The 26,160-nt window shown below is 40.1% G+C and overlaps 1 protein-coding gene across 5 annotated transcripts in view; it reads right to left on the bottom strand.

Moving 5' to 3' along the window:
• Positions 1–26,160, bottom strand: part of LOC124722112 — a 398,005-nt gene that overhangs the window by 205,068 nt on the left and 166,777 nt on the right. For 4 of the 5 annotated variants that reach the window (XM_047247319.1, XM_047247317.1, XM_047247315.1 and 1 more), the window contains exons 4-6: positions 25,010–25,101; positions 24,843–24,926; positions 9,009–9,077 (exon numbers count right to left, since the gene is read on the bottom strand). In XM_047247319.1, the coding sequence (XP_047103275.1) occupies positions 9,009–9,077; positions 24,843–24,926; positions 25,010–25,101 (245 nt within the window). The remainder of the gene's footprint in view (positions 1–9,008; positions 9,078–24,842; positions 24,927–25,009; positions 25,102–26,160) is intronic. The other variant, XM_047247318.1, reaches the window with a different exon arrangement.

Genomic DNA, 26,160 nt, shown 5'->3' with positions numbered 1-26,160 from the left:
CTGCAGCGTTTTCACGCAAACCTCTGCTTCATTTTTTGCCACATCATTTCAACCCATTATACAGACGATAAAGTCATTTTCTTGCATTAATTTCATCTGAGAGTTAATGTCTACAACATTTTTACATCCCGCTCCCGGTTTCACTACACTAGTCACTGCTATGTCGCGATTTTTCTCACGGAGCATGCTGGATAGATTTCTGCCATGACTGTTAGTAATAGTACATTACTCTTTTTCCCTGATGATATGTGTTTGTTGTTGACATTATTTGAAAAAATGCATTTCTGCAGTTGAACAGTAATTAATTCACATTGCCAGCACAGTTACTTCCCTGATGTCATTTATCTGCCACGAATAAAATCAGCCTGGGAACTTTTTGGATGGGTGGTGTAAGTAAATAATTGCATCTAAATTACTTTTGGGAAAATTAAGTAAATAACAGAGACTGAAATGAAAAGGTGAACACAATTTAGACAGTAGAAAATTGATCATTCTCATGTAGGAAAGAAGATTCTGTGCACTGAACTTAAGTCTTATTACAGAAGTCTATGATGACAGTACATAAACGAGTCATCACCTTTCACTACTAGTGGTCCAGTACATTCAGTTAGAGACAATTTAGTCACAAGCACTTGAATCAGAGGAACAGTCAAACAGACGAAATTGTCACTGAAGTAATGAACACATTTGTAAAGACATTCATGAAGTGGGTCACAAATGGCTGCTCAAATTGAAAACTTATTTAATTTGTGAAGAGATGGCAAACGGTTCATTTCTACCCACAGTGAATAGCAAATGGAGCTACTCACACTGTATCAGAAGATGCAAGGAGGCCGACTCAAAGTGAGTTGACAGACAAAAGATAATGAATTTGCCACATTTCTGTTGATCAGAACAATTATGGTCTCGAGTAAAACAGCAAACATTCCATCATGATATGTTTTTAATTCTCTTGTACATAATATGGTACACTTTACAGTACTTTATTATGTGCTACTTTATTACACTGTAACCCTTATACTTTAATTAAGCTACAAGAGGGAAAATTTTGTACTGGTGGGTCAGAAATGGGGAAACTACAGTTATCCAATAAAGAGTGTGGCCACTGCAAATGACCAATACTATTGTTGCAAACAGCTGGCCACAACTCACAAAATAAAGATTTTGCTGTGAATCTGTCATTTCACAATCACTAGCACCAAACCAGACCTACAGATATAGTGAAGGAAAGAAACAAAGAGGGTATATTATTGTCTAACACACTGTCAATGAAGATGCTGTTGAAGACACAGAACAATCTTGGATTGAGAAATGGTGGTGAAGGAAATTGGCTATTCCCCTTACAAAGGAGCCATCAGGAACTTGAGATACAAGATTTAGAGAAATCATGGAAAATCTGAATCTAGATGGCAGGATGGAGATTTGAACCTTGCTGCAATTGTAACACCAATTCCCATCAGATCATCTCAGTTAAGCACTGTCACACTTGGCTAGCACTTGGATGGATCACCGTCCACATATGTCAAGTGCTGTTGTGAGGCCAATTGAGGAACTGCTTGACTGAGAAGTAGCAACACTGATCATGAAAACTGACAACGGCCGGTAGAGCGGTGTGCTGACCACATCCACCCTCCATATCCGCATCTGGTAACGCCTAAGGGATGAGGATGACAAGGCAGCTGGTTGGTACCATTGAGCCTTCAAGGCATGTTCTGGATGGTGTTCATTTTTTGTACAGCAAAAACAAGTAATATTCCAACTTCAGCAAGTTACAGAATGTAAAAAAGTAGCAAAAATTATTTTACAATACCTGTAGAATTCTAATTGTCTCTCTGAAGACACACAATGAAATAAAATGGGACAACAGACAGCACCTGCTTCAGTGATTTATGTTTGAAGATATTCTTCTTGTTATGAACATTAACTATACACTAGATGAATACAAGAATTTTTTGAGAGAGAGGATCATTTGAGATCAGATCTCTCTGGTGAGACTTAAACAATCATAACTAACACAAACAACTACATTTTTCTGGTCAGCTACACTGTCCTGGCAGTGCAGCCTGTCAGGGGGCAAAGAGCTGTGTAGGGTAGAGTGAGAGGAGTGGGCAAGAGGTAACAAGAAGGAAGGAGGGGACGGGGATGGAGGTAAGTGAGACTGATGGCTTAGGGAGCGAAGCAAGGGTATAGGATATGAATGTGGCATCAGCAAATGCAGCTTGACAAAGGCAATAGAAGATGCATGTGGCACACAGTGATGGGCAAAAAGGTTTTTTTTTTTTTGGTGGGTGGGGGTGGGGGGGGGGGAGGTAGAGGAGGGGGTACTGGGAAGAGAGACTGCAGAGAGAACATTTAGTGTAGAGTAATGGAGTGATGCAGGAGACACAAGGACAGGGGTAGAGGTGGGTGTGGCCATAGGTCTCATGGACATTACAGAATTAAATTGTGTTTTCTAAGGACAAATTATATCTATGTAATTCAGAGAAGACGGCATTTGGAGAGGGGAGCTTACAAATCTCTTGTGCCACATCCACACATGCCCCTAATTCTAAAAATCATATGTACAAAACATCTGCAAAAGAATATCCACGTAATTACTACAGACTGGAAAAACTTAAGTACATAAAGAGTTAGGGGTTTTACTACCTTTCATCATATTATGATATGACGAATCTCCTTGCCACCCTTCCCAAAAATGTGTTCCACTGTACACCCAATCTATATCATATCTTTGTCCACCATTATGCCACACCTGCTGTCATTCCCATGGCACTGCAATCATTTCCCTGTGGAAGACTACATGCAACACTTGTCCTATGAATACATCCCACACATTCTATTCCAGTCCTATCATGGGCATACTCTACCTCACCTAAATGTGACAAAACTGATCATCCACAGTTTCTTGAGAGTTGCTTCACTATTCTATGCCCGTCGTGCGGTAGCGTTCTCACTTCCCACGCCCGGGTTCCCGGGTTCGATTCCCGGCGGGGTCAGGGATTTTCTCTGCCTCGTGATGGCTGGGTGTTGTGTGTTGTCCTTAGGTTAGTTAGGTTTAAGTAGTTCTAAGTTCTAGGGGACTGATGACCCATAGTGCTCAGAGCCATTTGAACTATTCTATGCCATATGATTCCCTGACCCCATACCACATCTCTGAATCACATAGAAGGGAATTGTGCCTACAAAATACGTATTTTGATACTGCAAGCTTCCATGCCTTAATTTCTGCAAGCCTATAACCCACACTCTCACCAATCCCTGCTCTTGTGCCTCCCAACCCACTCCATAAACTTACACTCTCAATGTCCACTCAACTGTCCCACTCTTTCTTTTCCTATCCTTCCAACTCCTCCTCCCCCCCCTCCCCCCCCCCCCACTCCTCCATTTAGTGTGTCACATGCAACTTCCCCCAATCCATCCCAGGGATTGCTTACTGGTGCCATATTTATGTCCCATTCCTGTGCTGTGTCCCACCTCCCTCCCACTCCCATCCACCCCTTTATAGCTCTCCCCCCCTTCCCCCCTCCCTTGTTCCTCTCCCCCATCCACCCAACACAAAATTTCACTCCAGCTGGGCTATGGCACTTGGACAACATAGTGCATGGAGATAGAGAGAGAGAGAGAGAGAGAGAGAGAGAGAGTGCGCGCGTGTGTGTGTGTGTGTGTGTGTGTGTGTGTGTGTGTGTGTGTGTGTCAGAGCACATGCACATATGCACATGCAGGGGGGGGGGGGGGAGTAAGAGAGGAAGCAGTAGCTACTTCATCCCAAGTTGGGTGCGATTTTTGTTCGGTAGCTCTGAGGAAGTGCACTGTCCAGATTTAGCAATGATTTCAGTCTTGTGTATATGCCTATTGACTACTCAATGCCTTGGCTAAAATTAGTATTTAATTTCACTCTTTCAGTTATTTGAATTCCATGTCAATTTCTGAATTGAGTAGTCCAAATGCACAAGCCGCTAAATGCATTTTTATCGATTTTGAGTTGGGCACATTGCTGTACAGATTTTTTCAGTGCCTACACTATGGAACAGGTTTCAGGATGCAAAACCTGTTATAACCCATTGAAAATAGGTGTGTGCCATGTCCAGATGCAAAGCATGCCAACTGACATCAGACATTCAAAGCTACCTTTCAGTTTGTTATGATTTGAAGGGATATTTTTGCTATTCAGAGTTAGGTTGGCTGCACTGTAACGAACATGTACACAACAATGAAGCTCTCGCTGTCGATGCATTTTTGCAATATACACCGATAATCACAGTTTAGCTGATCAGCAGGGTGTTTGTTGACATATTAGCACGAGTGTTTTGAAGAAAATGACTTTTTTTTGGACGGTTTAAATGCAGACTATGGTACGAACTAAGTGGGAGTAATTTAAGGAAGGAGAAAGGAAGACTGAATTTAAAATCCCATCATTGTGGAGGTCATTTAGAGACAGAGCACAAGTTTGGCTTCTGTCAAGGAGGGGGAAGGATATTGGCTGTGGATTTTGAAATGGACTATCCTAACATTTGCCTGGAGTGATTCAGAGAAATCACAGAGAAACCTACATCTGTATGGCTGGACATGGATTTGAACTGTCGTCGTCCTGAATGCGAGTCCAGCATGCTAACCACTGCAACACCTCACTCAGTGCAAGTAACTAAAATAACAAGAATTCTGCAAGAAGTCAAACCCTCATAGTAGTTGCAAATGACCAGAATGAGATAGAGCGTGACAGTCCTTCCTGGAAAAGGAAGACTCATCCTAATCAGTGGAAGATAAATGTTTCCAAACCAGAAAGATGAGAATATGAAAAGTATTATCAAAACAATGTCATGCAATGGAAACTATATTGACACTAATTGTTATGACAAAACCTCAACAAATTCATGGTACGATCTGTGCTCTCCTCTACACAGTGGCGGACCATTCCTGCAAAACAAACTGGTAGTTATCTGGCAACAATGTAAGAGTGAAATGCACAGCAAAACTAAAGAAAATGAGTGTTAAATTCAGCAGGCCTTGCAGGGAGTGGCTAGGAGTGTGTGCGGTCATGTATAGATTTGCTATACACTACACTTACACGGATGCCAGGTTACTCCCAGTTTCAGTTTTGCTCGAATTGTCCGCTGGGGAGGATTTTTAGCAACCACTGGTGGAGGGGATTTTTGTAGTAAAAAATGAAATTTTCTACCAATCATGTGGTTTAACCACACCTTTTTATACACGCTACCTGGTTTTTTAACTTAGCTTGTCCTTCTTACTGCCCCTTTCATTTTATCTGTGTGTACAGACTTCTGCTTACTTGTCAAGACCTGTGATGTGGTTTTCCACTGCCCCACTTGTCACCGTTTACTGCTTCTATGTACTTAAGCATGGGACTTTGTTTCAAATAGAAGCCCAAGGCCTTCCCAAAAACTCCTGATTGTAAACATCCCTTCAGAAAACTAAGATATAATGAACTTACCATACAAGGCATCAGAAAATTCACCAAATATTTCACCAGAAAAGAAGCCAAAGTGTCAGAGCAACTACGTAGCTCAAAATGTGTCTAAAACATCCCCTAAAAGAAGATCCAGAGAGGACAAAAAAGGAAATGAACCATCACCACTCATTTTTCTTTACTGAAAATAAGGGACAAGGATATTGAAAATGCTGCTGTTCGCAAAGCAGCTTTTTTGTCAGTTTTACAAATTAAGAATGATAGGGTTACCAGGTTATGCCACAAAATAGTAGACCAATATGCTGTTACCACTGATATGAGAGGAGGAGACACAAGAACCACATTGCGTGATACGAGAAAACAGTGTGTGAAAAATCACATCAAGAAATTAAACCCCTTAGACAGTCAGTACTCATGAGGAACTAACACCCAAAGAGTCTATTTAAGTAGCAAATTGAGCATAAGAAAGATGTGGACCACATTGTGAAGAGAATACTGAAAACATTGTCAAATAAATACAATTATTATGGGAGAATTTTTTGCACAGATTTGCTTTGACACCAAAAATTTTGATACCTGCTCAACATGCTCATTGCTGGAAAATCTTATTGAAATGGGAAAATGAAGTGCTGAAAAGGATAGCATGCAAACCCAGCTCAACATCCGTAAAATGAGTGCTGACATGTTCTATACGAAGCTGAAATGAAATGACAAGGGTGAAATAACTCTCAGCTATGAATGTCCATAGAATCTAGTACTACCAAAGGTGCCAGATCAAGTGGTCTATTATTGCCGTCAGATGTACCTTTACAACTTTGCAGTGTGCTAGGGCTAATTGGAGACCCACCAAAACACTGACTTGGTGTTTCCAAATATTTGTTCGGAATATGAATGTGCCAGAGGATCAGTCCAAATAGCATTGATGGTTCACCACAGACTGACTCACCTGAACATCAAAGGAGTGAAAAAACTTTGGTTGCTTTCTGCAGATGTGGAAGTCAGAACAAAAACAGGATGAAGATCAGCATGCTAGATCACTGGTTTCTTCTCAAAGCTCTCAAAAATGGCGAAGGAATGGAACTGTGGTTCCCAAATAGTGGACCTCTTATTCATCCCACCTGACAAGGTTTTTGGTAACATTGAAAGACAAGTTGACCATCATAGAAAACAAGTCTGTACACATTTAGCTCTGAGCATCATTGAAAACCAGTCTGTACACATTCAGCACATTGAGAAATGTGACAGTAGTAAAACTAGAACAAAATGAATGTCTTATTCAAGACTGAAAAGGATGCATGGAAATCTCTGTGAAAGTTACTGTTAAATGGCATTTCCAGATACAAAAAACCAAAAACATCTTCTTCAAAAAAAGCAAAAATGATTTTAACACTGGAGAGGGGGAAGGTCATCTTGAAGAGGGGAAAAAATTTCAGCAAAGCAGACAGTCCAACACCAATCACAGCAGGTATAGAACTTTCAGAAGCCAAACTCTGAGACATCAAAAAGCTTTTGGAGCTCCACTCTGGTGAAGACTGGTCGATGGACAACAAACTAAAATTCTGCATCAAGGTGTTCTACAACGAGGAACGTAGTCCTAGAGTTACTCCTGCCACTGCCAATCCTCAAAATGAGGAAGAAGCCAGAAGAGATTTTGAGTTGAAGGATGGTGTTGAGGTTGATGACACTTAACAGCAATTTTCAGCCACTTTCATTTCTTATAATTTTTTGTTGTTGTTTTAAATAAGAGGAAACTTTCTGCCAATCTTTTCAATTTTCTAAAATTTTTTGATGTTTTGCTGATGCACAATTTGGAGCTTATCTGATTTTCTGCAATATCTTGTAACGTCAAAAGTACGATGGTGTATTTCTTTTAAAAAATCTAATGTTAAACATTCTTCCAGAATGAGATTTTCACTCTACATTGGAGTGTGCACTGATGTCAAACTTCCTGGAAGATTAAAAGTATATGCCGGACCAAGACTCAAACTCAGGAAGTTTGCCTTTTGCGGGCAAGTGCTCTACCATCTGAGCCACCCAAGCATGACTCACGACCCATCCTCACAGCTTCAATTGTGCCAGTACCTCGTCTCCTATCTTCCAAACTCCACAGAAGCTCTTCTGCGAACATTGCAGAACTAGCACTCCTAGAAGAAAGGATATTGCAGAGACATGGCTTAGCCACAGCCTGGAGGATGTTTCCAGAATGAGATTTTCACTCACTTGGGTAGCTCAGATGGTAGAGCACTTGCCCACAAAAGGCAAAGGTTCTGACTTCAAGTCTCTGTATGGCACAAAGTTTTAATCTGCCAGGAAGTTTCTTAACCATTCTTTTTTGTTCTCTTTTTGATGTTAAATAAGTCAGTTTTTCCTGATAAAATAATGTCACTTTCATATTTTTATATGCCAACTTTGTAGAACTTTCAGAATTCTCTTTGAGATGAAACGAATTCTGTTTATATTCGCAACAATTAAATTCCATCCTTCTCCCATTCCTAAAGTATCACTCAATAGCATGTTTTGAAACTGAAAGTTTGTTTCATAGTTGTATAAGATGGGTGCAAAAACTGCTAAGTCAATATTTCACCTAAGATTTTAACACACAAAGCATCATCACAGATTTCAGACGTTAATATTTAGTAATTAATTTTTTTAACTTATTTTTAAAAAATAAATGAAGTCTTTAACTTTAATAGCATGGATCATGTGGCAGAAAGTGATACTGTAATGCTGATGAAAATTGTGTTTATCCTGGTATTCACCATAAGGGATTTAGGGAAACCTCTGAATCTGGGTCACTTGAACCATTTTCCTCTGAAATATGAGCCCTGTGCCTTGCCACTGTGGCATTTCACTCTATTTGCGTGTGTTCAGTGCACAGAGAAACTATACAACAAGTTGATATCTTTGTTAACTACAAACAACTGAATGAGTTAAATTTCATTCATGGCAAACATAGCAAATCTGTGTAAATTGTGGTAACCCAAATTTTGGTGATCTGTTTCATTTGAAAGCATCAGAAATGGAGAGCACCAAGTCCCTTTAATCATTTTCATTTACAAAAAGCAAACTTTTATTCACTACGGGAAGTTATGAGACATTTGGTATAACAGTTTTCAGTATGAAATAGTTTACCTTTTAAAAAAAAAAATATCCTTGTCTATATCATGTGATCAACATCGGTTTACAGCTACTTAAATCATCTGTCTCCATTCCTATGATAGTACTCCCTTCCCATAAAACCTGCTCATGTGTGTGAGCTATCTAAGCCAATAATTTTAAATCTACATTGTTTCAAAAATGGTTCAAATGGCTCTGAGCACTATGGGACTTAACATCAGAGGTCATCAGTCCCCTAGAACTTAGAACTACATATACCTAACTAACCTAAGGACATCACACACATCCATGCCCGGGGCAGGATTCGAACCTGCAACCGTAGTGGTTGCGCGGCTCTAGACTGAAGTGCCAGGAACCACTCAGCCACACCAGCTTGGTCTGCATTGTTTGTTAAAGACTTCTGTTATACATTCATATGTAATTTTACTCCTACATTAATACGACAGAAGGAATTCCTAATATTTACCAGGTTTATCTTTCCTTGGATCTTTACGGCGATTGGGGCCTCCCAATTGCGTCACAGTCTTTTCTTCATCTGGAAATTAAAAATACAAAATATTAGCTCATGCCATAAATAAAACGTATATACCAAGAAAAAGGTCAATTTGAGCAATCTGTTTTCCATTTTAACCTAAAAACAAAATCAATATGCGAGGGTCAAAAAGTAGTTTCATTTCTGTAGTATTAATAATTTTCTAACAGTTAAATTTCACTGACTATGCTCCAAAAACACAGACAAAATTTTAGATGGATTTCACACCATTTCTTTAGTTTAAGGTGCTAGAGACTTCCTAACAAAAATTATAGCTGTGCTGTGAAACATTACTGAGCAAAGTCTTGAATGGGGAAGGGGAGGGACAACAAATACAGCACAAAGTGCATAACACACACACAAAAAAGTGTACTCACAAAAGTTCCTTAACAGATTCAACATGACTGACAAACACAGCAATGTTTGCAACTCAAGGGGAGTAGTGACAAGTAGCCATTGAAAATAAATCAAGGCTGACAAATTAAAAAAAAAGGTCTCAATTGTAGATTTAGAAATCTCCCAGACTTTGACGAAAAATCAGAAAGAAATCAAGGGGCCAGAGTTAGAGAGAAGGAGAAACAGAAGGAGAAAGGGGGGGGGGGGGGTGGCGGAGAGAGAGAGAGAGAGAGAGAGAGAGAGAGAGAGAGAGAGAGAGAGAGATTAACTGAGAGGTCTGCAGTCCCTTGTTCCTGGTAAAGAAAGGAGACATACAGCACAAAAACAGGAGAAAGGAAGAACCAGAAGAACAACCATCACTACTATGGACAAAACACACAAAGAAAATCACAGAGAAAAGCAAGAAACAGGTAGAAGGGATAAAAAGAAGAGAACAGATGACCGTGGTTTGCTGACCACAAGAATAAAAAGGAAAAGGCAGCCACTCTGCAACACATTAAAACATCCACCCTAAAAGCATTAGTGTGGAGAACACAAAGGGACAAAGGACATGCGCTAAAACTTATACAGAATGACAAATCCCACAGTCACATATAAAACTTAAAACTAAATTAGCCAATGAGGCGTTGTCAGCTAAAATTAATGGCAATGAGTCCGGTAACTGAAGAGTCTGTCTCAGGGCAGCCAAAGAAGGACAGCTCACAAAGATATGGGCCACTGTCAGCCGGGTGCTGCACCGACACTGAGGTGGGTCATCACAGTGCAGAAGGTAGCCATATGTCACCCCAAGTGTGGCCGATGCGGAGCCAGCGGATAACCAAAGAGTCCCTGAGAGAGACCCGCATGGAGGACTACTACACATTCGTAGGCTCCTTAATGGCACACAGTTTGTTGTGCATGCTGAGATTATGCCATTTCATCTCCAAAAGCCACAAAACCTTGCAGTGTAGTGCTGAACGCAGGTCAGTTGCAGAAAAGCCGATCACCATAAGCAGTTTCAGCGTAGCCTGTTGGCAAGTTCACTGCTTGCGATTCCCACATGACCTCGGGTCCAGACAAACACTACTGAACAACTGGACCGTTCCAGCAAACAGTTACTTTCCATGTCATCCTTATTCTGACAGCCACAGCTTCAAGAGGGGTTTGAAGGGGCACACAGTTTCACTACAGACTGAGTTTAGGACTTAAACGCAAACTCCACCTGACATTCGATTATAGTTACTACAGTTCCTGTAGTATCCCTTACAGCCGCGGAGGGCAGGGGTCTTCATTGCCGGGAATCAGGTTTCTTGGAGAACAATACAGAAAGCCAGTGTAAAGCTGAACAGTTGCCGTAGCTCAGCCAGGCAGTGGAAAAAAAAAAAAAACAACACCGCAATTCCACTGGAGGATGACATCCGGAGACTGGGAAGTTATGCAACATTCAATGAGGCTGTTTACGCCTCACAGTCATCTGCTGCCACCGATTTATTGCCTGAGCAGTCTATATCCATAGTGTCCGAGGGTCTAGCGAGATCTAGGTCCTCAGCAGACGCCAGAATCTCCACATTATCCGCATATGCAGAACTTGTAGGTAGTGGTGGTGTGTGTGGCACCGCAATTCCCTTGATCTTGGGGACCTTCATTTGGATTTCTGTCGCTGCTCCTGGGGTTTCCTTGGCTGGGAGGGCTTCACTGATTCAGTCTCTGGAACTGAGGATGAGCGTGAAGCCCTGTGATCAGCTGCTTTTGGGCTCTTCAGCCACTGGCGGGTGTCATCTTTCCCATTAGCAGAAACCTGTCCATAAGTAGGTGGTGCGGGAGCAACAGGGAGGGAAGTGCCCCCACCATAGACGGGACAAGTGTAGTCTTCTGGTTCTGAGAGGCGGCTGGAATGTGAGGAACTGATGGGGCGACAACTGTTTTCGTAGCAGCGGCATAAGAGGTGGTCACAGCCACAGGATGTAGGTGCTCAATTTGCCTCTTAGGCTCAGTGTAGGTCAGTCAGTCCAGGGTCTTATATTCTATGATTTTCCTCTCATTCTGTAAAATCCTGCAGTCTGGCGATCAAGGTGAATGATGCTCTCTACAGCTGACACAGATGGGAGACGGAGAACATGGAGTATCGGGATATGATGGACATCCACAATCTCGACATGTGACACTGGAAGTGCAGGGGGAAGACATATGGCTGAACTTCCAGCACTTAAAGCACAACATCAGGGGAGGACTATATAGCTTGACGTCACAGCGGTAGACCGATTCTCGGGCAATGCGTCACCCTCAAAGGCCAAGAATAAGGCACCAGTGGCAACCGGATTATCCCTTGGACCCGACTGACGCGCCAGATGAAATGAACACCTCGCCGCACTAAATTGGCATGCAACTTGTCATCAGACTGCAAAAGAAAGTTCCTGTGGAATATAATACCCTGACCATATTTAAGCTCTTATAGGGCATGATGGTAACTGAAATATCCCCCAACTTGTCACAAGCGAGTAATGCCAGTGACTGGGCAGAGGAAGCTGTTTTTATCAAGACTCATGCAGAGTGCATTTTGGACAAGCACCCCACCTTCCCAAACTTGTCCTCCAAACGCTCCACAAAAAACTGAGGCTTCATGGACATGAAAGATTCCCAATAAACTCTCGTACATATGAGGTACTGGAGCTAATAAGCTTCACTGCCATCCTTAGCCTGGCATTCCTCCCATGGTGTGGCTAGGGAAGGGAACGATTTAGGGTCATTTCTTAGCATTGAAGATAAACTTTGCCCACTTAGAGACTGCTGGTGGCAGACCACCAGCAAGAGATGACGTACTATGCTTCATGGCGTGTCATTTGCCCTGATGCCATCCACTCCGAACAGGGCCTTCCCCATGGGCACCACCCAACCTCAGCAAGGATCACCTGGCAGGACATCCATTGCTTGGAGTTCCGATGCCCCAGGGAGATGGACATCTACTCCATGGCTCACCTGGGGAGTTAACGGCGCAGGCATCAACAGAGCGATCTGTGTGTTGTCTGGGGGCTACAACCAACAGGGTACATGGCGGCCCCACCACAACGGACTGGCTGCCATGCTGGATATGAGGTGCTAAGAAGTCCATGGTCATCGTCAGCACAGAGAGCGACATTGCATAGAGCATGGTGGAAAATGCACCCAGGAAGGTGTCCTCACCCAGGAGATGGAGAATGAGCAGAACTGCAATGCGATGATGAGAAAGCGGGCTCAAGGTCTCAATGCATGATGGGCACAACACACCATATAAGGCGCCCTTCCCCAACTGGCCCCCTATTCTAGCCCACAGACCCGCAGAGGAGATTTGTTAAGGGTGGAACAGAAAATGGACTATGGCTAATTTAAGGAACCATCCTAGAATTTATGTGAACTGATCCCTTGAAACTTGAGAAAAATTAAATCTGGATGGCTGGGCATGGATCTCAATCCTGCTGCTCTGGGAGACAAGTATAGTGCCCTAAAGTACTACCCCACCTAGCTCAGGGCGATGAAGTCACTTCACAAATTGTACATCAAGACATATGAGGTGCATGAAATGAATCAGAAGAAATCAGTGTTAGCAACTACTGATGGCTTGAACAACATAGTGCTCTACTAAACTTGGTCCTATTGGCCGGAAAAAAATATGGAAACACGAAAAACACAACACATTACCATGCCTAACATGGTGCAGGAAATCTTTTGGCATTCTGAACAGCTTCCAGTCATCTCAGAATGGATAAATATATGTCCTGTATGATTTTCAAGGGAATCTTATACTATTTTTCCTGCAAAATAGTGCAAGTACATGTCACGATGATGATGATGATGATGATGATGATGATGATGATGGAGCTCAATAGTAACTGTGTACCCTTCTCTCCAAAGTAGGTAACAAAGGTTCAATAACTTTAAGACCTGATTACTGTGGCAACCAGGAGAGATGTAATAGTTGATCCTCATGCTCACAAAACCAGTCCTGGACGATGTGAGATGTATGAACCAAGGTCCTGTCATCTTGGAACACAGCATCACCATTGGGGAACAAACATTGTACCACTGGATGGACCTGATCAGCCAAAATGGTCATATAATCCATGGCAGCAATGTGACCCTGGAATATCATGATATTGCTTCCCATCTTCATTCAATCCCCACCATTTTTCATTCTTGGTATGTAAGCTCAGCCAGACAATGAAAACAGTGGGGAACAAGACTGATCCAACCAAATGACTTTGTTCCATTGCTCCATAGTTCAGCTTCAGCATCACATTTTCGTCTTATACGCATTTGCATCACAGACGCATGGTCTCCGAATTCCAGCTTGGCCGACAATTTCCTGCTTACGGAGATCCCTTCACACTGCTCTTGGTGCTGACTGGGTTTGTAAGAGCAACATGCAGTTCTGCAGTGACTTTTGCATTTGTCATCCTCTCATTTTTCATCACAATCCTCTTAAATGTCCATCTGTCACAATCAATCAATGCACACTTCAGTCTGCATTGTGACTTAGCAGATGATGTTTTTCCACTTTCTCTACATGCAGTATAAATCTTCAAATCTTGAAACACCAAACATTTTGGCTCCCTGGGTAATGGAAGTGTGCATTATATGAGCAACAATTTTTCCATGTTCGAATTCACTTAGCTCTGACACAATGCGCTCACAACTACACAGAACAGTTCTGACCACGACTGACACTTTCAACCTGCCGACTTGGCTAGCATCTACATTTAGTTCAGGCATGCATTTATCATGGTTTTTTCCACAATTTTGTCCACCCCTGGATATAGGAGCCTAAAGTGTAATGGGAATCAAAATTACAGTATAACTTTCCACTTTTTACAAGGAAAGAAGCTCTCCACAGGTGACAGCCACTAATACTACAAGTGGACAAAAACCAGGTCCAATTTAGGACTTAACCCTATCCATAGGCTTGAAACTTATCAAGTACTCTAAAATGTGTGTCTTGAGACATCAAATATTCTAAATTTCTTTTTAATTTCTGCAAAATATCAAGCTGCAGGGTCACATTTCAAATGTTTGTTACTATCCTAATTTCTGACGTTTTCCGCCCTCCAAAAGTAATTGCATTACCACAACAGGAAACAGTAGTCAGTACTCCCATTACAATGTTTATAGTATTATGGTGCAATGCCAGGCATTACCATTAACCAGAAAAAAGATACATAGTATATTTACTATTACTACCATTACTCTCAATAATTTTACTGATTAATCAGTATATGGGAGAAGCTGTCCCACATAACTGGTGTTATATATTTTACAACAGAAACATAGCCAAAATGATGAAAATTAATCTATGAGAATTCATACATTTCTTACAGTTAAACACCTTGACAAGCCAGGGATGGAAGAAAAGAGGTTCTGTAATCTTGAAACTAATGGCAAAAACAATAAAGATGATGGTTAATAGCATAATTATCACCTTAACAAAGAGTGACAAACCCAACAGCAAAAAGCAACAGTAACAGGCTACTCTCTCCTGCAGGACTTGGACACAGTAGCCACGTGTGTGTGTGTGTGTGTGTGTGTGTGTGTGTGTGTGTGTGTGTGTGTGTGTGTGTTCTGAGGAAGGATGTTGTCCAAAAGTATTTCTAGTGTTCTATGCATTGTGCCTCTCTGTGGTTCAGTGCCTCCTCTATGTGATGAGTAGCTATCTACCACAAAACAGCATTTTCCACCAAGGAATAAAACTGTGCAATCGCCCAAAGAGATTACTAAAATGGACTTACTTAAAAAGGCAGTTAAAAAAATAGGAGTTAAATAATACATTCTATACACTAAAAGATTACTTACACAACACAGAGTAGGGGTTTGGTAAACACTATAACACATATGAATAATTCATGTTTTATTGTTGTTGCTGTTGTTATTCTTTCACATAACACTTTCACACTATGTTCTACTTCCTTTTTTTTTTTCTTTTATGGAAAACTTACTCCCAAAGCTAAGCACAATGTATAATACAAACACTTTACCCTCTTTCTGAACACAAAATTTCACTTGTTATAGAGGGATGTTGACTCAATTTTGTTCCCCGCTAGCAAAAGGAAAACTGCAGCATACAAAATGGAAGCCAGGCACTGTTGCTACAGCCCTGAGATCTGCTGATAGTTAATGTAGTGTTACATTATGAAACAATGTGTGTATGGTGTATGCAGTGTGCGAAATGACTGACAATGAAAACTTAATGAACAGTGTAGCGCTAACCTATTACATTATTACATAACTTCTTTGTAAAACAGTATTTTACATTAGGGATAAACAGAATGCTGTAGTGCTGTTTTAAACAGAATAGCCTTGTATTTCAGAGGGCGGAGGCTGCCGTCTTCATTTGGAAATCTGTAGGTTTCTTGTGGTCCTCCCTGTAAGTACTTTAGGCAAATGCCAGGAAGATTCCTACCATAAGGTCACTACTGTTCCATCCTTGTAAAACTAGACCTGTAAGTTTGTAAATGACTGTATACATGAATACACTGTTTTTGCTATAACACAAAGACATACCCTATAACCTTGTAAAAGTGATCTATGGATGAATAAAGTTACTACTACTACTACTACTACTACTACTACTAGCTGAAGGACAGAAATGTGGCCACCCTTTGCCCACAGTCATGTGCTAACTAAAAATATTTAACATAGTAATGGTGGTATGGAGGAGTCCGATACAGTCACTATCAGGAAAGTTACAGAACATGAACCTCTTCTGCAAGTGGGTTAACAAGGCCACATGGCCTGTGCAGGGGGTAAATGTCTTAGTTGAATGCTAATTAATTTCACTTGCACAACTACATCTCCTTCAAAGTCTACTTTTCTTCAGCCGTTACCACCATCTAATTGCGTCTTCATCTCCATCCTACTGCAGGCACTGAAAGAGAATATGTTCATTGACAAAAAACCACAGGTACTGGACATGTTAGAACTGACTGTGGTGGCTTTGATAGAGACAAACAGTGTAATGAGTGATAAAGAGACAGGAATTGTGGAGAGCTGGTGGAAGAAGTAGTCAGTTTCTTTCATATAAGAAGGTACCCTGTGGGCTGTAGGTTGAAACAGTTCTGATCAGTGGGGTAATAAATATCCAGTCACAAATGGTTGTCCCTGGTGGTTGGGTTTAAGAATCTCAGGAAGCATGTAGAAATTTAATGTCCTAAGTAGCAGTGTGAGAGAGAGAGAGAGAGAGAGAGAGAGAGAGAGAGAGAGAGAGAGAGAGAGAGATAGGAGGGGAAACAGATACACAAAAGGCATTTTTGGAAGGACCTGGAGTATATGAGTTTAACAAGAAAGGAAATGGCCAGTAGTAGTACAATGTAGACTTGAGAAAGGAGTATAGGTCATATTGAACTTCTGGCATTGAGGCACTGCAACAGGTGTTACAGGTGCATGCGCAAGACAGTGGAGACATTCCACAACAATACAACTGTAGTTAATGACAGTGATTACAGAAACAATGGTTACCTAAGCTCAGTATTGAGGCAGTGGATAGCAGTTCTTTGATTTAGGTCTAGATCAAGGCTAGCAGCAGTCACAGTAGTGTTTCTGTACTGCTCACAGGTTGGCAACACATCAGTTTTTCATACCCAATGGGGTGATAGTTCATGTAACCAATGAGAGCTGAGAAAAGAGAGAATGTATTTCTAGCACCAAAACCGAAATTTCTGTCGTGTTTGCTGTTGTTTGGTGTGTACACATGAGTTTCACAAAATATTTTCCTGTAAATATGGCAGTCTATTCTATGAAATGGGGTGATTTAAGTGATCTGGTTCTACATGACAATGGAGGTGGTGCATGTCTTTTAGATTAACTGTCAAGAAACAAGAATGTATCAAATGTCAAATGTGGGGATGAAATGGCTCTGAAAGAGTCAAAGGCTACTGTCAATGGATTCCTCTGAATGTGAAGCAAATGCTGTCAGTTTTCAAAATGTTCTATCCAAAAGAATTCCTGTTTTTTTAGAATGAAATTAGAAATTTCTTATGGGTTTATGAGTGTAAATCAAAATTTATAAGTCAATAACTTGGGTTGGCTAAGCAAACTGTGATTCAGTCTGGACAATTTTGTAGAAAGTTTGCATGGAAGAGTGCATCAGACAGAATGAGAAACTTGGGAGAAAAAGGACAGATTGTTGGGATGGACAAATCTCCATTTGGCAAAAAGAAGTTCAGAATAGGGACAAAAAAACAGGAAGATGGTGTCTGGGGGTATCCAAAGAGGGACATACAATTTTTTTATTCCTTTCTTCGCATTATGCCCAAGAGATAACAAGCTCTTCTGTGGAAAAATTTTACAACTGAATATTTTGTGAGGAACAACGGTAATAACAGACTTTTTTTTATACATATAAATGTCTCAAAAACGAAAGTTTCAAGCTTCTTACCATGACCCAGAAACAGACTATCAAGAATGTGATGACAAAAGCCCATACAAATACTACAGAGGGCACATGGGCAGCTATTAAATAGCTACTGCTGCACGGTATCTACATCTACAAACTCTGCAAGCCAACGTAATGTGTGTGGGAGAGGGTAGCCTTTACCAGTACTAGTCATTTCCTTTCTTCTTCAACTCGCACACAGAACAAGGAAAAAATACTGTCTACTTGCCACCGTATGAGTCTTAATTTCTTGTGTATTATCTCCACGGTCTTTACGCTAAATGTATGTTGACAGCAGCAGAGTCTTACTGCAGTCAGCTTCAAACGCTGGTTTTCTAAATTTTCTCAATAGTTTTCCTCAGAAAGAACACCAGCTTCCCTCTAGGGATTCCTATTTGAGTTCCCAAAGCATCTTTGTAATACTTGCACATTGTTTGAACCTGCTGATAACAAATCTACCGGCCCACCTCCAAACTGCTTCAATGTCTTCCCTTAACCTGACCTGGTGTGAATCCAAAACCCTTGAGCAGTACTCAAGAATAGGTCACACTGGCATCCTATATGTCATCTCCTTTACAAGTGAACCACAATTTTCTAAAATTTTACCAATACACCTAACTCAGTCATTTGCCTTCCCTATCACAATTCTCAAATGCTTGTGCTAGTTCATATTGGCTTGTAATGTTATGCCCAGATATTTCAATGTTGAGGCTGTGCTGAACAGGACATTACTAATGCTTTCTCCAAACATTATGGGTTTGTTTTTCCTACTAGTTTGCATTAACTTGTTGTAGTTGTCGTTGTCGTCTTCTTCTTCACTCCAAAGACCGGTCCGATGCAGCTCTCCGTGTTACTCTATCCTGTGCAAGCCTCTTCAGCTCCAAGTAACTACTGCAACTTACATATCTCTGAATCTGCTTACTGTATCTTGGTCTCCCTCTATGATTTTTACCCCCCCCCCCCCCCCATGCTTCCCTACAGTACTAAATTGTTGATCCCTTGATGCTTCAGACTGTGTCCTACCAACTGATCCCTTCTTTTAGTCAGGTTGTACCACAATTTCTCTTCTCCCCAATTCTATTCAATATCTCCTCATTATTTACATGATCTACCCATCTAATCTTCAGCATTCTTCTAAAGCACCACATTTCAAAAGCTTCTATTCTCTTCTTGTCTAAACAATTTATCGTCCATGTTCCACTTCCATACATGGCTACATTCCATACAAATACTTTCAGAAACAAATTCCTGACACTTAAACCTATACCTGATGTTAACAAATTTCTCTTCTGCAGAAACGCTTTTCTTGCCATTGCCAGACTACATTTTATATCCTCGATACTTCGACCATCATCAGTTATTTTACTACCCAAATAGCAAAACTCACTCATTACTTTAAGTGTCTCATTTCCTAACCTAATACCTGCAGCATCATCTAACTTAATTCGACAACATTATATTATCCTCATTTTGATTTTGTTGACTGTGCATTCTGTTCAACTGCTCTTCCAAGTCCTTTGCTGTATCTGACAGAATTACAATATCATTGCAAACCTCAGAGTTTTTACTTCTTCTCCACAGATTTTAATTCCTATTCCAAATTTTTCTTGCTCACCAGATGGAAGAGTTTTGTCATGGCTGGCTCTTCCAAGGCAATTAGTAGCTGTGATGGCATGTTGTCTACTCCCGGAGCCTTGTTTCGACTCAACTCTTTCAGTTCTTTGTCAAATTCTTCATGCAGTATCGTATCTCCCTTCTCATCTTCCTCTACGTCTTCTTCCATTTTCAAAATATTGCCCTCAAGCACATCTCTCTTGCACAGACCCTCTATACACTCCTTCCACCATTCTGCTTTCTCTTCTTTGCTTAGGACAGATTTTCCACCTCAGCTCGTGATATTCATAGAGGTGGTTCTCTTTTCTCTGAAAGACTCTAATTTCCTTTTGGAAGTATCTTATCTTACCCCTAGTAACATATGCTTCTACATCCTTACATTTGTCTCTAGCAATTCCTGCTTAGCCATTTTGCACTTACTGTAGATCTCCTTTTTTAGACATTTTAATTCCCCTTTTGCCTGCTTCATTTATTGAATTTTTATATTTTCTCCTTTCATCGATTAAGTTCAATATTTCTTGTGTTACCCAAGGATTTCTACTAGCCCTCGTCTTTTTACCAACTTGATTCTCTGCTGCCTTTACTATTTCATCTCTCAAAGCTGCCCATTCTTCTTCTTCTGTATTTCTTTCCCCTGTTCTTGTAAATCATTCCCTAATGCTCCCTCTGAAACCCTCTGCAACCTCTGGTTCTTTCAGTTTATCCAAATCTCACAACCTTAAACTTCTGCTGTTTTGCAGTTTCTTCAGTTTTAATCTGCAATTCATAACCAATAAAATGTATGATTCTCCTCTGTGAATGATTTCTTAAATGTGAAATTTAAAACTTTGGTGTGGCATTAGAAGATAGCAATATGAAAGCCAGACCGGTCAACGAGTAACTGGGTGGAAGCCTTAGATCCACTTAGCGATTTTACATAGGACCACAATTGTCTCTGGTTCTCAGCCAGATCTTTTGCTACGGTATGACAGTGTTGGTGCAAAAGACAGTGCAAACATTTACCTATTCAAATCTGTGTTGAGGGGGGAGGGGGGGGGGGGGGAATTATTGGTGCACTAGTTACTAGCACTTTTTCCATGAGTTTAATAAATACAACAGATACACATAACAGAGACTTTAGTCATCAATAATATATTCTCCTTCACTATTTACAACAGTCTGACGATGCTGGGGTAACTTTTCTTTGGCTCTGTGAGGGTAGAAATCACATGGTTTTAATGCGAAGAACTCTTTGAGCCGTTTTCGAAGTGCATTTTCATCTGGAAAGTAAGTTTCTTGAAGGTTGTTCAATATAGAGTTGAAAAGGTGGAAATCTGAGGGCACAAGATCATGTAATTAAGGCAGGTTTGGAATGACTTCCCAACCAAAATCCTGTAAAGTGTTTTGACAGTTTTTGACAATAAATGTCAGCTGTGATGGTTATACCTCAGGGAAGGAATTCATGGTACAACACATCATTGCTGTTCCACAGATGCATTACACTATCTTTGTGGCTGTGTGCAGGTCTTTGTATGGAGAGTTGCTGCTTTGTTTGGGCTTAAACTTTCCTTTCTTTTCTTTAGTTAGCATAAAGTCATCCTCTATCCAAACTAAGTTTCCTTAGTTTGCATAGAGGATGAGAATGGTTGGTGGTGTTCATGAGCCAACTAATGATGAGCAAGCAGAGATACACATACAACCATCTGCTGATATTTGTGATTTTGGCTTGGAATTTATGGTACCCATACACCTGATTTTGTAACCTTCCCCATTGCGTGAAAATGTCGCATGATGGTGGAATGATCATAGTTGATCACATTTACCAGTTCTTGAGCACACTGATGTGGATCATTGTGGATTAATGTGTTTAAATGATCTTCTTCAAACCCTGAAGGACTTCCTGCACATGGAGAGTCATTAATAATGTCAAAACGATCCTCCTTAACATGAGAAAACTATTTTCTTGCTGTGCTTTGTCCAATAGCACTATCCCCATGCATAGTGCAAATATTTCTGGCTGCCTCCACTGCTGTCAGCCCTCTACTGATCTCAAACAGAAGAATATGTCAGAAAAGTTTCTATTTCTTCACTTGACATTCCATTTTCAAGCATCCACAGGTCCACTAATTAACATAATGACAATATTTAAACTCAAATTAAATCGTTAACTACGTACAAAAAAATGACAATCAATAAATAAACATACAGCAACCAGAATACCAACATGCAAAACAAAAACACTATGACTTTATGCACCAACCTACTAAGTTTGACTTTATTTTATGTTTTTTTGCAAGGTGCTGCATTGGCGTGGAATACAATTCAATAATTTTTTTCCAGTTTCATTTTGCTGTCTTTTCATTCATAATTGTTATTCCTAACATAAGTAGCAATTCTGTCAATATTATTAGTTGCCACAAATATCTATTTATCATGATTATGTCATTTATCTTGAGGCTGTCATTAAGTTTGGATGTGATAGTTTGCTTATAAGTTGGTGAAGCCAACAAGTTTAAAACCTAAAGAAAACCTGAATGAGGTGACAGACTGATCTGTAGTTTAGTCCAAGGCTTATGTTATGTTGAGATGTAACAGTTTGATTCACAAAAATTAAACTGAGAATATTTCTCTTCAGAAATATTTTATAGTTTTTTTCTGCACGTGTCGTGGATTTTGACATTGTGCTGATGTTGGGAGGTAATAATGAAACTTACATTGCTTGCTGGAAGGAAACAAGGTGATTTAGATTAATGAAACAGTTAATTGCTTTTTTCTGAACACATTATGAATTTGTACACTGTCCTTAGATAGGGAACTAACAGCACATCTCCTTTACTGCCAGTGACATGTCCAGCAATTACACTGATAACCTTTGATCTGACAAATATTTTACAAATAACAGTGCTGTGGTTAGGTTGTATTCTATAGCAGGGCACAAATTATGGTGTATGAAGTGAGTAGGAATATCATTAATAATCTTCTTTGTCACACTTATTTCATTGTCTTTTTGCAAATCTGTTACAAATTAGGCTTGGGACTGAAAGGATAGTTTCAATTGCTATAAGCAGCAATTGAATTAATGACAATATGACATTTCTTGATTCTTATTTCCAGACACATTGTCTGCTTGCTGCTCTCTCATTGGCTGTGTAGAACAAACAGCTGACACACCCTCTTTCATTCCTGTCATACCTCACAGCAAGCACTGACAATATTCCTGCATGAAACATAAAAGTATGCTGCTGGTCCCATTTCAGACTTTTACTCAGTTTTTTCCACTGTCAAGGATCTGATCTTGGAGGAGGGATATGGGGATGCAAGGTCGAAGTTGGACACTTGAGAAACTTTCCTTTACCAGGTTCAGAATACAGGCAGGGTCAGAAAAGAAGGATAGCAACTAATTAAAAACAGCAGTACATGAAAAAATAATACCAGGAAATGGGAAAGGGAGTGAAAAGTAAAGAGAGAGAGAGAGAGAGAGAGAGAGAGAGAGAGACAGAGAGAGAGAGAGAGAGAGGAAGAGGAAGAGAGAGAGAGAGAGAGAGAGGGGGGAGTGGGGGGGGGGTCCTGGAGTGGAAAATTTTTGAGTATTGTATGAAATTAATCTATTTATAATAGAGTCAAGTCTCGAACAAGCCAACAACAAACCTCGAAGTTCTTATTAGTATTGAGTGAGGACTCTAAAATCAGTTGTACCACAGCTCATTACAACTTTTAAGTTGACATAATGCAGCATGGAGCTCATATCAAATACCAAAGAAAAACTTTAAGTTAGATAGAATTACTACAATAGTGTGAATACTGAATATGGAAGTATCATATAGATGAAATTCCTTTTTGTTAAAGTGTCATTAAAAGCATTCCTTCCGTAAGCTGATGTAGATGGTGTGGCAGCAGTGTATCACTTAATTCACCACCTGTCTCAACCATATCATGTTTTAGCTCAGGTGTAATACATATAAATGATAAATCTTCTATTGTATTACACTAGAAGATTAAATAATAAATTCTGAAACAAGGAATAGTATAACTGATCAGCTTTATGTTAATAATGAATTACCTAATCATTACTGCATTTTCATACATTAGGCTCTACATGTGATTCTTAACAGAAAACTTATACAACACACAGTCTCGTATTCTAGAAATGTAAAATTCTTAATTACCGATGGCAAGATTTTTTCTGAAATTTGATGTTAACTTCACTACTGACACTAACATGCATACATGAAAACTCCTGACTGACACCACAGTGTATATCTCCTGCCCATTTCCACCACTATTAACTGACAGAGCAAGTCAAAGGAAGGCAAGAGCACAATATCTAGTGCAGAAACAGGCGTAAGACAGTTGCTCATTGGAAACTCAATCCATATCAATTCAAGCTACTATAAAGCCATATAATCACTTCTGAACTTTTGCACTAAGTCTTTGAATTCAAAATTTCAGTGAACTTCATAATGTTTTTATTTTGTTATTGCAAAACAGGATGTTGTTGTATACTACAGCTTATACTGATTCTCAATGTGCTTGTGTTTTCTGAAACTTTCAATAAAGCTATGAAACAATGCGATTGCTAAGTCTAATATTTGATGGAGTGTTACTGACAGAAATACTTAAATATACTTACAAAGTATTCTTAACTAACAAAGCACTTACATGGATGGTTTGCCATAATACTAACGTGGAGCACAACACAAGACAGATCATACATTTTTTCAATAGTTTAAAAATATGTGTGGTTATTGTGAGTCCTTTGTACCTGCGCCATGCTCATCATGTCAGTTAAAAAAACAAAAAAAACAAAGAACTGAACAATGTGCCTCAAATGCCATGCTTGCATGACAAAAAAATTTATAGATTAGGAAATAAAGTCATTCCTCTACTATACCTGGAAAGAATTTCCAAGTACTCATAAACCCCATTATTTCATATTTTCCATGCAAATATGATCCACACAAAAATGATAAACGTAACAGAATTTGAAACATAGCTACACAGAGTAGCAAAGAAATTCTCATGCAAAATAAACTACAACAGCAAACTGGTTCACATATATGCTTAACAATGCTGAAAATGAAAATTATCTAATTTATTAAACTCTGTGAGCTTCCCTTAGCTACGCACTCAAACAGGCACAGTTTTGTCAAGAATAAGTCTTTATTCTTGCCCTCAAAAAACTAATCAACTACTCCAAGTTTCTGAATGCAGTATACATGATGCTTATAGAAAAGGTAAGTCCAATTCATCTGAAGAAAAGTAAATGAATAGTAAATAAGAGCTATCATAAGTAACAAAGGCATAATACAAACAAAGAGATTTATCATAGTTCCCTTTGAGTAATGTGTGCTTACAACTATCAGCATACACACAACACTACACATGTTGCATATATGGCTTACATTTAATGTTTTGCCCTCTTCGAATGTCTTTCGTGCGACTTTGGGGTTCTGAGTGCACATAGGGCTTCCTGCCACCATGCAAGTCTGCAACCAATATGTAAAGTATGAAATAGATAACAAACAATTTCCTGAAATCAAAAAATTAACATGTAGCTACAAAAATGTACCTTGCTCAGGAACACCAGAATATGTCCTGTATGGCTGGTTGTGTATAGGTCCTCTTTGCTGCTGTTTGTTCCGTTTTGAACCTTTTCTATCACTGTGGACAAAAACAATGTCATTATTACAGCAAAGTGATTCATGAGAGATCACTGTTTCAACAGCAGCAGAATGAACATGGAAAATATGAGAGACTTCTGAACACCTTACATAAGATTATCATCATCAAACACAAGCAATATCGCATAAAAGAAGTAAAATCAAACCTTATCATAAAACGTATAGAAATGAGTACAGGAAAATGCGATTTCAAGCACAAACAACAGCTATCAAATTCAGTCAAGGGGCAACTTAGGGAGTCAGTTGCACCAATTAGGAAGTTTCTGGGTGAATTTCAGGAGTGGATTAATTACAGAAAATTTACTCCACATGGACAATGTGCTAAGATATTACAGGTTTCATATCCTCAACAACTGAAACAAATAGATTTCACTCCAGTACCTCAAGTATAAGCTACAATGCTTCTTCATAGTATCTATGAGATATTTATTGTACACACAATTTCACTAGTGTGTGTGTGTGTGTGTGTGTGTGTGTGTGTGTGTGTGTGTGTGAGAGAGAGAGAGAGAGAGAGAGAGAGAGAGAGAGAGAGAGAGAGAGAGAGGGAGAGGGAGAGGGAGAGAGAGAGAGAGAGGGGGGAGAGAGAGAGTGTGTGTGTGTGTGTGTGTGTGTGTGTGTGTGTGTGTGAGGGGAGGGCAGGAGTTGGTGGAGAAGGGGAGGTGGAGGGGGAGGATGGGGAAGAGGAGGAGAGCAGGAGGGGGAGGAGGTCAAGGGGGAGAATGGGGAGGAGGTGGAGGGGGAGGAGGTCAAGGGCGAGAATGGGGAGGAGGTGGAGGGGGAGAATGGGGAGGAGGTGGAGGGGGAGGAGGTGGAGGGGGAGACCATCAGAATTGTGAACTCAGTTTTTGACACTTTATTGCTAGGCTGATGTACATTGCTTTAAATTTTTCCTGTCCTTTTTTTCCTTAATAAAATTAAGTGGACATTTCAAATGACAGTGTGTGGGTAGTGCACTCTATATGCATGCAATGCCTAGTGATGAGATCTGAATGAATAGTGTAACATTGGTTTCAGCTTTATCAACTAACTAGTTTGCATA

This window comes from Schistocerca piceifrons, chromosome X (assembly GCF_021461385.2).
Source record: "Schistocerca piceifrons isolate TAMUIC-IGC-003096 chromosome X, iqSchPice1.1, whole genome shotgun sequence".
NCBI classification, from domain to species: domain Eukaryota; kingdom Metazoa; phylum Arthropoda; class Insecta; order Orthoptera; family Acrididae; genus Schistocerca; species Schistocerca piceifrons.
Note: the sequence above shows the minus strand (reverse complement) of the source record. Positions and strands in the feature narration are given on the sequence as shown.